Below are 12,184 nucleotides of genomic sequence, written 5' to 3'. Positions count from 1 at the left end.
CCGACCCAGCGAATGAATAGGCCAACTGGCGCAAGGGGCGCAAAGGCTTGAAAGAGGAGAGGCAAGTTTGCAGTAGTAAAAGGAACAGTCAGCTTTATGCGATAATACAGGTGCAGAGATTACTTTCCAGGAATCGGATTATGAGAGCATTATGAAAAGACACTGCGAAGCATCAAACTATGTGTACTGGGTACAGGCCCGTTCCACAGCCTTCTCGCACCCTCATCATGATATTCAATATCATCGCACAGATCGTCGTCTCCATCCCTTCTCAGAGTCCATCTTTCTCAGGCATACATCAGAGCTTCCCTCCAACAATAGCTCTGATTACTTATGTTGTCCGGCAGATCTTCCCCGGACTCTCCCCCACTGCGCCCTCGACACCAGAGTCACTAACGACCTCCCAGCCATCCGTATGGCCCACACAGGGGACGCACCAAAACACGCTCTTGGGATCCCATTGCCTCTTCAACTGCCGCAGCCTGGGGTAATTCGACCCCCAGAACGTCTTTTGCCAGTTGGGCTCTGTCGGGTCTGCTTCGTTAACGTACGCTCCCATGTCGGGCGCCAGTTGGCGGAGGGCTGCGGTCTCAACATCACGGAGGAGTGTTGTCGTCGCGATCTTTGCCGTATCGTTCAGAAATGGCCAAGATCGAGGGAGCACGATGTGCGTGTATGCTTCGCGCCATGCGGGCAAGACAGAGTTACTTCCCCCCGGGATCCCGTTCTTGACGGTCCTGACACCCTTGCCCGCCACGACGTGGCCCAGGATCGGATACTGCGGGATAGGCGTGGTTTGCTTGAAGAGCCTTTTCAACTTTCCCGGGTCACTCTTGAGAGCGGCCCGGTCGAGAAGGCGAGACCCCAGTCGGACTTCTGATCCAACATTTCCACCCGGAACGGTTGCCATCCAGAATTTGGTGAAGTCCAGCGTGGGCACAGATGCGTTTTGGAGAAAGATCCTGTCAGTCCAATTGAATGTGTTATTCTGCAGAGTCTGTTCCATCGGCATGAAGATTAGGCGGGCTTCTTCGACGGTCTTGTTCGGGACGAGCCACACGCCGGCGACTGAGCCTAGATAGGCGGATTCAGACTGTGACGCATTGTTGTTGGGGAAAATGAAGTAGTAGCCCATGGCACCGGCGTCGGAGAGCTCAGGCAGCTGATTGTGGAAGTACGCTACTAGAGACCAGAACGTGTCGCTGTTCGCGGTGGTGTTGTAACTGAATGAATACACAGCCATAGGTAGGGCTGGATAGGCTCGAATTGTGACTGAGATGAGCACCGCGAAGGTGGAACCGCCGCCCTAGACACGAACATTGGAAATCAGGAGTTCTGTCATTTAGGTAGCCGAGACATGCCGAAGAGAACTTACACCTCTCATTGCCCAGAAGAGGCCAGGGTAAGCGTTCTCGTTTGTAGTCAACTGTGTCCCATTGGCAGTGACAACATCCATCTCGAGGACTTGATCTGCACCCAGGCCGTAGGCGCTGCTGATCGGAGAGTGTCCAGCCCCAGTAATCCAGCCACCAATACCGACATTGGGATCCGCTCCACCGACTATGGTAAGGTTGTACGAGGCAATTGCTTGGTAGATTTCGCCAAAGCGCATACCAGCTGCGATCTTGACGGAAGCAATGCCGCCATACCGCTTCGCTTGAGAATCTCCCATCGTGACGTTGACGCCGCGAATGTTATGCGTCCAGATGGAGAGTGAGCTTCGGCCGGACGATCTGTTCGCTATGTCAGTGTGGTAAGGCCTTCACTGATAGATCCTCAAGTGTATACCGTCCTAAAAAGTCATGGCCCGTCCCTTTGACTATTAGCCTGACCCCAGTCCTATACGCGAATCGGCAAGCAGCTTGAACCTCAGCTGCGTTGGTGGCATTGACCACATATGCAGGCAGGAGTGTCGTAGAGCATGGCGCTCGAGGGTCAGGGAGGCAAGAATCATCGTTGTAGTCGGTTGTGAAAGGGTCCTCGGCATGAAAGGACGAATTGCTCCATTGGGTGACTAACTGGCCACAGGCTTGTGCGCTGTATACCGAACTGTTGGTCTGGCAGACCAGACCTGGAGGTACAGGTGCGATGAGGCGGCCTGAGACCGAGTTGTTCAAAGCTTGCCAGTCAGAGACTGAGGGCCAACCTGGGGAACCCACAACGGGTTTGCAGTATTGCTGAGGGGCTGCAGGCGTCGCGCGAGCAAGGGAGAGGAAGTAGCAGAGGATGGCGAAGGATAGTTTGCTCATCATCGTACCAGATTGTTTGATATTTGAGATGTGCGGAACCATATGAGATGATGAATACTGTACTGGCACCAGGGCAAGGAAATGACCTCAATATAAATTTCGTCGAGCTCTATCCCTCCTCCACACGCAAAGAAGCTGCCTGAGAAGCATCCACATACTCTGAAATGCAGGCCAATGATCTTTTGTCAAGCATATCAGGTTAGGTCAAAGTCGTCGAGTTAATCTCGATCCGGAAGATTCTGTTGAAAATAGTAGCGGCCCATCTCTGATACAGAAATTTCTTGGACGAGGTCAGGAAACATCCCAATACGATGTCTGCCGAGATCCGCGAGGCAGTCCACAAGGCTGTTTTTATGCTTGTTGCGGTAGAGTTTATCACGGATGATCGACGAGAAGAAGCGACGGTTCCGCGATGGGTCAGGCCCAAAATACGAATACGTTGTTTCCTTCTAGTTTGGTTGGAGAAATAGCGAACACGATGGGAGGCTGGTGTCTGTGGCGCACCAAGAAAAATCATCTCACGTGGTTATGGCGGTTGCACTGGTCCACTCGCCGTCGATGTCAAACCACGGCACAGCCGTGAAATCGTTGCTGCCGGATGGACCAACGGTGGGAATCAATCGATCGATAGCAGAGATGTCTGCATGCGTCTTAGACCTACCTCATGACTATTTCAGACTCGCAGGCGGTGGGTAGATGGGCGACAGGGCGTCGTCGATATCAGGGGACACAGTTAGGGGCATCGCAGGGAGTTGTTGGACCGCTGGGTCATCCATGTAAGGTCCTGCATTGATATCAAGACATTCTGGCAATAAGGAGGCCCTAGACCTTAACAGTATCCTGTTTGATGCGAGATACTCCGTATCATAATGAGGATTGGAGTGAGTACTCCACTCAGTGCTGTCGACGTGGGCTGCTTGATCATCGATATGACACTAAACCGTTCTTGGGTCTAGCAGCTTCCCCTAGGCAGTTCAGGAACAACAATTTCATTTTCCGCATCCAACGCGCCATGAATCCAGCTTCCTTCAACTCTTGGACTGCATCTCCATCGTTGCCTTCAACTCTCCCTGTAATTTTACTTAATACCGCGCATTTGCTTTCTTCTCTCTTACTTCCCTTTGCGCATTGATGACGATCGCGTTTCTCTCGCGACAAGCTTCTTGCGGCGTAGCATCAAGATGACGGACAAACTCCCTCCCAATCTCCTTGCTCTATTCCAACCCCGACCGCCGCTCCGCTACATTCCCCCTCAAGACACCGCTCCGGACGAAAGAGCTCTCAAGCAATCACAGCTGTCTGGCGTCGCCGCGTTTCTTCCGCAGCTTCGGGAGTACATGGCGATTGATGTGTACGAGCCCACCGAATCCTGGCTGCAACAGCGCGATCGGAAAAGACTCGAAAAGAAATTGCGCCAGCAAGAGATTGAGAGGCCTGACTTCCAGGGCTACAAACCCAACGAGGACCCCAAGATCAAGGGCGATGCCGTCAAGACTCTGTTCGTGGGCCGTCTAAGTTATGATGCGAAAGAGGGAGATCTGGAGCGTGAGTTCGGCAGGTTTGGTCCCATCGAGAGAATCAGGATTGTCAAGGATGAGACAACCCCCAAACCCAAAAAGCCACATAAAGGTTATGCCTTCATTGTCTACGAAAGAGAAAAGGATATGAGAGGTACTTTCTTCTACGCAAACCCCTTTGCCCTGACCCTTCTTTCCATACCAAAGATCAAATGGTAAGATTTCAAGGAACTGACCTCGAAATTCCTTACTCTTTTACAGCTGCGTACAAAGAGACAGACGGCCTACGAATAAAGGACCGAAGAGTCATTGTCGATGTCGAACGTGGTCGCATGGTCCCTGGCTGGAGGCCGAGAAGATTTGGCGGAGGCCTTGGTGGACGAGGATATACCAAACAAGCTCCTGCAAAGCCTACATTCGGTCCCCCCGGTGGCTTAGGTGGCTCAGGTGGCTATGGTGGTGGATTTAGAGGTGGCTTTGGTGGTCGTGGAGGCTTCCGCGGCGGTTTCCGCGGCGACCGAGGAGGCTACGGTGGGCGAGGCGGCATTGGCTACCAAGGAGGAGGAGGCTTCGGTGGACGACAAGGCTACCAGAACGGACCGCCCCCCCCCAACGCACCCAGCGGACCCGGCGGCAGAGGCGGCCACGGCGGAGGTTATGACGACCGGCGAAACGGATATGGCGGAGGAAGAGACCAACGCGGCGCCACTGGCAGCAATACCGACCCTCTTGGAGGACGAGACCGTGGATACGATAACCGAGACCGTGACCGAGACCGGGATCGCGATCGAGACCGAGACCGTGACCGATATGGAAGCAGTAGACGTGAAGACGACCATGGCTCGAGAAAACGATACCACGAGAATGACGGGTACGATGATCCCAGACAACGCAGAAGGTATTGAACCTCGTCGCCCTGTGATTTATGTTGTGTGCAACCTCTTCATCACCTCATGGCTGGTCGTGGGTGGGTATCTTGATGCTTCAACGCCTTTGAACAAATTATGGACTTTCGGCCAGCTCTTGTCGTTTCGCATTCGCATGGCCATGGTAAGGAGCCACTTATTCTTCGGGCCTCGCGCATTTCGACCTCGGTCAGATGAGGAAAAGCAAAAGTGACACTCCATCAAAATGTCGACTCTCCGCAGCCCATCAATCACCGTTGGCCAGAGTCGTAGCCAACTGGTGGTGAGATGCAGCGCGAGCCCCGGAAATCTTGGATCTGAAACCTGGGGCACCCCAGATGGATCAACGAGGCTTAATGCAGTTCGTGTCCATTTCAACGGCGAATGTCCTCCTTCTGGAAATTGTTTTATCATCAGCATTCCTCCTGGCAGTGGTCAGGTCGGGTAAGGGAGACATTGTTGTAACATAGTTCTTATGAAACACATAGCAGCAGGGCGTCTTGAAGTTGATTGAGGTCAGCTTCGATCCATTGCTGAGAAGCCCCCAGATTCTAGAAGTCTTCTTCCACCGCGTGAAGAGGTGAATGATCCCCTGAGAAGGCAGTCGACATAGGGACCGGTTTGGAAGTATGTGCTCATTGCCGTGGCAGCATACCGCAAGCTCGGCGCCCCATGGTCGTATACTCTTTCGTAATGGGACGGGACAAGGCGAAGGACGCAAATGCCACCTCACATCAGCCTCGAACCACTTGAACACGTCGATACCAACCGCCCTCTCCACGCCCTCCGACTGGCCCACAGACGCTTTACCTCTAAGTTCTTAGTTAAGCAAAATTTTTATAGACAACTGCAGAGAAGATTTCAGGTCTGTAACTGGCTGGGGCAGCCATGTGGCGTTATGACAAACCGAAATCCGCTAAGAGCAGGTTCACACGCGCCTTTCATGTACTTGACACATGGATATCCGCTAACGACAATTGCACACGCCCTGGGGCAGCATGTTTCGTAAAGGCGCAGTCTCACTTCCATCGTGATTGGTGAGTGCGTTATGACTGTTTTCATTTCTCAGACAATTGTTGGGTCTTTTTTTTGGAACCGCGGTGGGCAAATGATGAAATCCCACAGGGCGTCCTTATCACCGACGGACAAGGGGTGAGCAGATGAGAAATTTTATATTGCCGGCAGGAGGTTTTATGGGACTTGATGGATCTATATAAACCCGTGTCGCGACTGCTTCAGGTGTGAGTTATTCGTTCCGCATCAAGCAGTATCAAAGAATAAGAAGTATTCCCCTCCTTGCCACTCCCGTCTATTCAACAACCGAGCAAAAGACTACATTATCTTACCAGTGAACCACCTACATCAACCGCCAAACAATCCAAACCATCCTCCATACGTCCAGCAACATGCTCTACGCGGGATACTACAACCTCACTCAAGCAGAGAAGAACAGCTCGGCTGTGTCATCCCGTCGGGTCTCCAAAGAATCCACTTCCAGCGAGTCCTCCAAGACGTCGCAGAAGATCAAGTCCTCCATCAAAAACGCCCTTGATCAGCTTCGACCTACCACCGAGACGTTGACGCCGGCGGGCATCTACTCGCCCGTCATCAAGCAAGGCGCGCTCTTCGGCCGCAAACATAGTCAGGCTGAGGTCAGAGTCGAGATGCCGAAAGCATAGACGCCAGACCAGGGACGAATCTCCTTAATATTGCGATTACAATAATCGGCATAGCGGAAGCCATGATTGGAGTTATGGGGATAGCATTTTTGGCCGGATGGGTATTGCCGTTGCATTGTGCGAACAGGAAGGGGGAAGAAAATGGCATTGCATATAGCATAACCTGGGCCAGAGAGATAGCCTGGACGGCGAAAAGAAAGGCATAGAATACACCAAATTAATGTCTAATGCTGTCTCTCTTCTTTGATAGTCTTCTGCTCTATTCCAATCTTCAGAATCTTTTTGGCTCTTTGTCTGATCGATGACGTCGAAAGTATGTGAAAGGGCTTACCGGCGGTGAGATGTTCAATATTCGCGGGCATCTGGAAATGTTTTCGGTGTTTTTGCTTGAGGGACCATGGATGTGCAAGGCGTGACAGAGCACGGGCAGCCCAGGTCAATTCGAAGAGGTTCAGCGACGATAGGTGCTGTTTAATAAATGTAGTCCTGTGAGTGGGAAATTGAAGTTTATCACGAGAATGTGCTTGTAGGGCGAGACCAGAGGGAGCTGTACGAGGCAATAAGCGGTTGGTTCTCCTCCAGTTCTGGGTTCGGGGGGGGGGGGGCATCCACATGGACGGGACCAGCCTAACAACATCCGCCGTTGGGCTTAGGGAGCCTCTGGGAGCCTGCAAAGCCGACCCATTAGCCCATCAGCCTGGCCAACTGGGCCTAGCATCGCCTAACCCTCCAGGGAGCCGCCAGCACCAATAATCATCCAGCCTGCGTCAACCACCCGCACGGTGCTTCTGCAGCTTCCTCAACTCGTGCAACTTCGGCCAAAACTCCATGTTGACCACCTTCACACCACTGCAATTGCCATTCCGCCTGCGAAGTCTACTGCTCGCTCCTTGAGACCGGGTCACACGCCACACACTTCCTCCTCCCCGGCAATCTCATTGTTCTTGCCTGCACGCGTACGCTCTGCCGCTCTACAACGACAACTTCAACTGCAACTGCAACTGCAGGTCACGCAGCCACGCAGCCGTGCCTGTCGCTGCAGGATTACCAGAGTCAGCGAATCCGACACGAGCCCCTCAAGCTTTCTCATCTCAATAAACCAGTATCGGGAGCCTCGCCAGCATCGTTCGAAGATTGCATCACAATCGGCATCAGCATGACCATCAGATGAGTCTTTCACCGTCAACCTCTCCATTACCACCTGCGACATCAGCACACATTCCCTCCTCCGCGCAGTTCCTTTGATCAACAGAACCACTCTCGACCACTGCGTCCCCTCCGGGGCCCAACGCCTCGAGATGGGCAACGTACTCTCGGCCTGCTGCAAAAGCTGCCAAGGTCCGTCTTAGCTACATTGCTCGAACATACCTGATTGCTGACCTCGGCCTTTGCAGGTCGGAACAAAGATAACCTCTATGAGCCCGCTCTCGCAGACAGCGAACGAGAAGCCGTTGCAGATCTCCTACAATACCTCGAGAATGTGCGTGCAAAGTCCCCCTTTACTGTAAAGAGTTGAACCCTGACAGACCACAGCGAGGAGAAACAGATTTCTTTTCCGGAGAACCGTTACGGGCTTTGAGCACTCTCGTCTATTCAGACAATGTTGACCTACAACGAAGCGCCAGCCTAACATTTGCCGAGATCACGGAGCGAGGTATATGGACAAGAGACACGCATTTCAACTCCAAACTAATTGTGGATGCAGACGTGAGGGAAGTCGACCGAGACACCCTAGAACCTATCCTATTTCTTCTGCAAAATCCCGACATTGAAGTACAACGAGCTGCCAGTGCAGCCTTGGGCAATCTGGCCGTGAATCGTACGTACTGCCATAGTTCCCATTGATCAGTCCTCATTGACATGTCATAGCGGAGAACAAGGTCGCGATTGTCCAACTCGGCGGATTGCCTCCCCTCATTCGACAGATGATGTCTCCCAATGTCGAGGTTCAATGCAATGCTGTCGGCTGCATTACCAATCTTGCTACCCATGAAGACAACAAGGCCAAAATCGCTAGGTCAGGAGCATTAGGTCCGTTGACAAGGCTGGCAAAGTCCAAAGATATGCGAGTTCAGAGGAATGCAACCGGCGCGTTGCTCAACATGACGCATTCCGGTAAGAATGAAAAGAAGTCGTTTCACCTAGAAGTTGGCGCTCTAACTGTACCCAGATGATAACAGACAACAACTCGTCAATGCCGGAGCCATTCCAGTGCTCGTTCAATTGCTTCAGTCGCCTGATATGGATGTGGAATATTACTGCACCACAGCTTTGAGCAACATTGCGGTCGACCCCTCCAACAGAAAGAAACTCGCCCAGACCGAACCACGGCTTGTCCAATCCCTGGTCCAATTGATGGATTCGGGAACCCCCAAGGTTCAGTGCCAGGCCGCATTGGCTCTCCGAAATTTAGCATCAGATGAAAAGTACCAACTGGAGATTGTTCGGGCTAGAGGCTTGCAACCACTTCTCCGTCTCCTTCAATCTTCGTACCTCCCACTTATTCTCTCTGCTGTCGCCTGCATCCGCAATATTTCGATTCACCCCCTGAACGAAGCGCCCATCATAGAAGCCGGCTTTCTCAAACCGCTGGTCGATCTTCTCGGCTCAATGGAGAACGAGGAGATCCAATGCCATGCAATCTCGACTCTGCGGAACCTTGCTGCAAGTTCGGACCGAAACAAGCAACTCGTCTTGGAGGCTGGAGCGGTGGAGAAATGCAAGGAGCTTCTGCTGCATGTGCCACTGAGTGTACAGTCTGAGATGACGGCTTGTATCGCCGTGTTGGCGCTGAGTGACGAGCTCAAGACCCATCTGCTCAACATGGGAATTTTCGATGTGCTGATTCCTCTTACTGACTCGGAAAGCATTGAGGTTCAGGGCAATAGTGCCGCTGCACTGGGCAATTTGTCTTCCAAGGTCGGCGATTATTCGATTTTTGTTCGTGATTGGATGGAGCCAAATGGTGGCATTCACGGGTATCTCAAGCGTTTCTTGTGCAGCGGTGATCCGACCTTTCAACATATTGCAATCTGGACATTGCTGCAGCTATTGGAATCGGAGGATAAGAAACTCGTCAGCCTGGTCGCCAAATCCGAAGACATCATTCAGATGGTTAAGACAATTGCCGACAAGCATGTTGAATCCGATGACGAGGAAGGTGAAGAGGGGGAGGGCGAGGTGATTGCGCTTGCTCAAAGATCCTTGGAATTGCTTGGTAAGGGGCCCAAGCAGACCTTGGTGGAAGGTTGAAAGCGAGCACGTGGAGGGTTGTTCTTTGTTTGGAGCCTCTTGACATTATCATATACCCCCTTTACACGGAATTGCAACGAAAAAGGGCCGCCACTGCGAATGGGCAGGGGAAGCTGTGTATCACAGTGTGCGGCGAGCATAGCGAGGCGTTAAGGATTTGATTGTGACTGCTCGAGGCAGAGAGGGAATTGGGGGCTCCAATGGGAATGGGAACACTGTAGGTATTGCAACACCAATACCTTTTACTTATCTTTTTGTAGGAGATTCTGTATGACCTTGGTTGTCTGTCCTCGCGGGAGCAGGTACAGACGAAAGCGAGGGCAGGTTGCACCATTTCATTCCAGCCTCAATGCATTAATTATATGCCTTTGCAATTTGCAAGCACATTTTTCTATTCCGTTTGGGAACCTGGACTGTAATAGGCATGTTTACACAAAAGTCATTTTTATTGATTCATCGATGTCTCCTCCCTTGATATTCTTTCCGAAGCATCCATAAAAACCCATCAGGCATCAAGGATGGCAGACCTGGATGATAGGAGGAGTTTCCCGTCCTCGCCCATCCCGTCTCTGCTCTGAAGAGCAGAGGAGAGTCGGGTTGGGTTGGACTGGTGGGTTACTTGATATTCCTCCCGTGACGAACACAGTCTGACATTGAGGTTGGGAGTCGTGACCATGGATACTGGAGAGGGTTGATTTCTTTGGGGCAGGTGGGGAGGGGAAATTTAAGACATGACGGGATAAGCGTAAGGCTCGTTGAGATACCTGGGTAAAAAGTAGGTCTGGGTTATGTGAGAGAGAAAGAAGGCAGAAGGAAGGGGAGTGGGTGAGAAGTGTGGCTGTGAGTGTTGATGGGATTCCGGGTGCGCGCATGTTGATGTGGTCGGAGATGAAAGGGAGAGAGACAGGGGATGATTGATGGTATCCCGAGCGCCGGACCGAGCGAGGGCGCGCGCGCGAGAGGGGAAGACAGAAAGGAGATGGTCGATGACAAGGTCTTCGAAGAGAAGGGAGAGCTTCATGTATCTTGTCCCGGCGGTGAGCTTTGCTCGCTCACTTGTCACCCCACACATACATATTTACATCTGCGAAGCGCCCGATGGGGCGACATGGAAAGAGAAACGTGATCGCAGGCATGGGCCCATTCGACTTGAAGTTCAAATCCGAGTTCGAGTTTCGGTCGAGGTCAAGGTCGAGATCGCAGGACACAGAGTGGCCAATGTCCTCGCACTTCCATCTCATTCCATGTGTCCTTGGCTCCTACGCAATCTGGTCTGCGCTGGGCAAGATGGAGGCAGTGACAGGCAGAGTGATGGCATTTCTGAGATCATAGTCTCCAATTTGAGGCGAGGGATATTGAGCTTCATCATCGTGGATGGCTCACGCGGCTTCCAGAGTCTTGCTGGTGCCTGGGTATGAGCAGTAGAGCGAGACAGGTCTCAAACATGCTCTTTGAGCTTTTGTTTTAGACACGCTGGGTCTTGCCTTCGTCTGCACTTGCACCTTCTGGCAGGGCAGATGTCGAAATCCCATCCTCTTCTGTTTCCAGAGGAAGCTGGCAGGGTGCTTTGATGCAGTGGTGTCTTGTCTCAGGTCCGGGAATTGTGCTTTGAGTAGGTCTCGACGCTGGCAGTGTTTGCTGAGTGACCGCCTATGCAGGCATTTGGGTAATGTAGCGAAAATGGCCTAGGTCGTTACGAGTAACATCCCTAGCGCTTGAATTGATTTCATGAAGGTTTGGCGACTTTTCGACTCTCGCCCTTCCCAGTCACAGCATCCTTCATCTCCTTCCAACTCGCGGGGACCATTGCATTGCCGGCCTCACTTGTCGCTACCACGACGCCAAACTCGTTCCCGGCCGTGCTAATGTAGTAGTTCCTCTCATCCCCTAGGCTGATCACTGTGGCACGGATGATGTCGCCGACGCGGTACATTTCGTTGATGACGATCTTGTCCTTTTCGTGCGTGCGGATGTCTTCGCGCCGGAGGATGCATTGGAATTGGAGCTCGTCGTCTGTTACCTGGGAGTAAGAGATGATTTCGTTGGCGGATATTGACACTGACGAGGATGGGTCGATGATGGACAGGATTGAGGCCGAAAGTTCTCTTTGTCGGACCCTCGTGACGCGGCAGAGAACGGCGGAGCCAACTCTGGGTAGGGAGCTGATTGAAGCTATAGCTGTGGCTCGACGGGGCACCGAGATGGTTGGCTTGCTCGATTTATTTGGCGCTGGTGAGATGAGTGACTGCCCAAGGATCGAAGCGAGGATATTGTTCTCATACACGTGAGTGCCTGGACCGGGAATGTATGAAGATGTGCTGGCCAGAATCTGGCCAGGTACGACTGGCGAAGAAGTCATGGTTGTCGAGCTGTACTTGGAGTATTGAAAAAGCAGGCTGTTTCCTCACTACGTGCAAGTAGATTTAAAGAAGCAAAAGAACGCCTTTGGGAGAGCTGGAGGGGATGTTTAACAAGGGCAAATCCACGTCGACGGTCACGTAAGACTGGCCATGGGTGTTATAACTGGATTGTCAAAATAAACAGTGACGCACAGAGGCTAGAAGAAGAATCATTCCACGTCT

The 12,184-nt window shown here is 52.2% G+C and overlaps 5 protein-coding genes across 5 annotated transcripts; 3 read left to right on the top strand and 2 right to left on the bottom strand.

Moving 5' to 3' along the window:
• Positions 1 to 331: 331 nt before the first annotated feature.
• A1O5_11642 (uncharacterized protein) lies at positions 332 to 2,249 on the bottom strand (the record flags this gene model as incomplete). The annotated part of the gene is made up of 3 exons (XM_007752214.1): positions 332 to 1,306; positions 1,376 to 1,733; positions 1,789 to 2,249. 3 exons carry the CDS (start codon positions 2,247 to 2,249, stop codon positions 332 to 334), a joined length of 1,794 nt encoding a protein of 597 aa, XP_007750404.1.
• A 1,181-nt stretch (positions 2,250 to 3,430) lies between these two features.
• A1O5_11641 (U1 small nuclear ribonucleoprotein 70kDa) lies at positions 3,431 to 4,671 on the top strand (the record flags this gene model as incomplete). The annotated part of the gene is made up of 2 exons (XM_007752213.1): positions 3,431 to 3,920; positions 4,028 to 4,671. 2 exons carry the CDS (start codon positions 3,431 to 3,433, stop codon positions 4,669 to 4,671), a joined length of 1,134 nt encoding a protein of 377 aa, XP_007750403.1.
• A 1,406-nt stretch (positions 4,672 to 6,077) lies between these two features.
• On the top strand, positions 6,078 to 6,350 carry A1O5_11640 (uncharacterized protein; the record flags this gene model as incomplete). The annotated part of the gene is made up of 1 exon (XM_007752212.1): positions 6,078 to 6,350. The coding sequence occupies one exon, from the start codon at positions 6,078 to 6,080 to the stop codon at positions 6,348 to 6,350; it is 273 nt and encodes a 90-aa protein (XP_007750402.1).
• Positions 6,351 to 7,648: 1,298 nt separating this feature from the next.
• On the top strand, positions 7,649 to 9,602 carry A1O5_11639 (vacuolar protein 8; the record flags this gene model as incomplete). Its single annotated transcript, XM_007752211.1, has 6 exons — positions 7,649 to 7,688; positions 7,745 to 7,830; positions 7,884 to 8,004; positions 8,056 to 8,169; positions 8,220 to 8,465; positions 8,521 to 9,602. The coding sequence occupies 6 exons, from the start codon at positions 7,649 to 7,651 to the stop codon at positions 9,600 to 9,602; spliced, it is 1,689 nt and encodes a 562-aa protein (XP_007750401.1).
• Positions 9,603 to 11,328: 1,726 nt separating this feature from the next.
• Positions 11,329 to 11,961, bottom strand: A1O5_11638 (uncharacterized protein; the record flags this gene model as incomplete). Its single annotated transcript, XM_007752210.1, has 1 exon — positions 11,329 to 11,961. The coding sequence occupies one exon, from the start codon at positions 11,959 to 11,961 to the stop codon at positions 11,329 to 11,331; it is 633 nt and encodes a 210-aa protein (XP_007750400.1).
• Positions 11,962 to 12,184: the final 223 nt, after the last annotated feature.

The sequence above is a fragment of the Cladophialophora psammophila genome (genome assembly GCF_000585535.1).
Source record: "Cladophialophora psammophila CBS 110553 chromosome Unknown aczJe-supercont1.27, whole genome shotgun sequence".
NCBI lineage: Eukaryota > Fungi > Ascomycota > Eurotiomycetes > Chaetothyriales > Herpotrichiellaceae > Cladophialophora > Cladophialophora psammophila.
The sequence above is the reverse complement of the archived record's forward strand: the minus strand, read 5'-3'. Positions and strand labels throughout refer to the sequence as shown.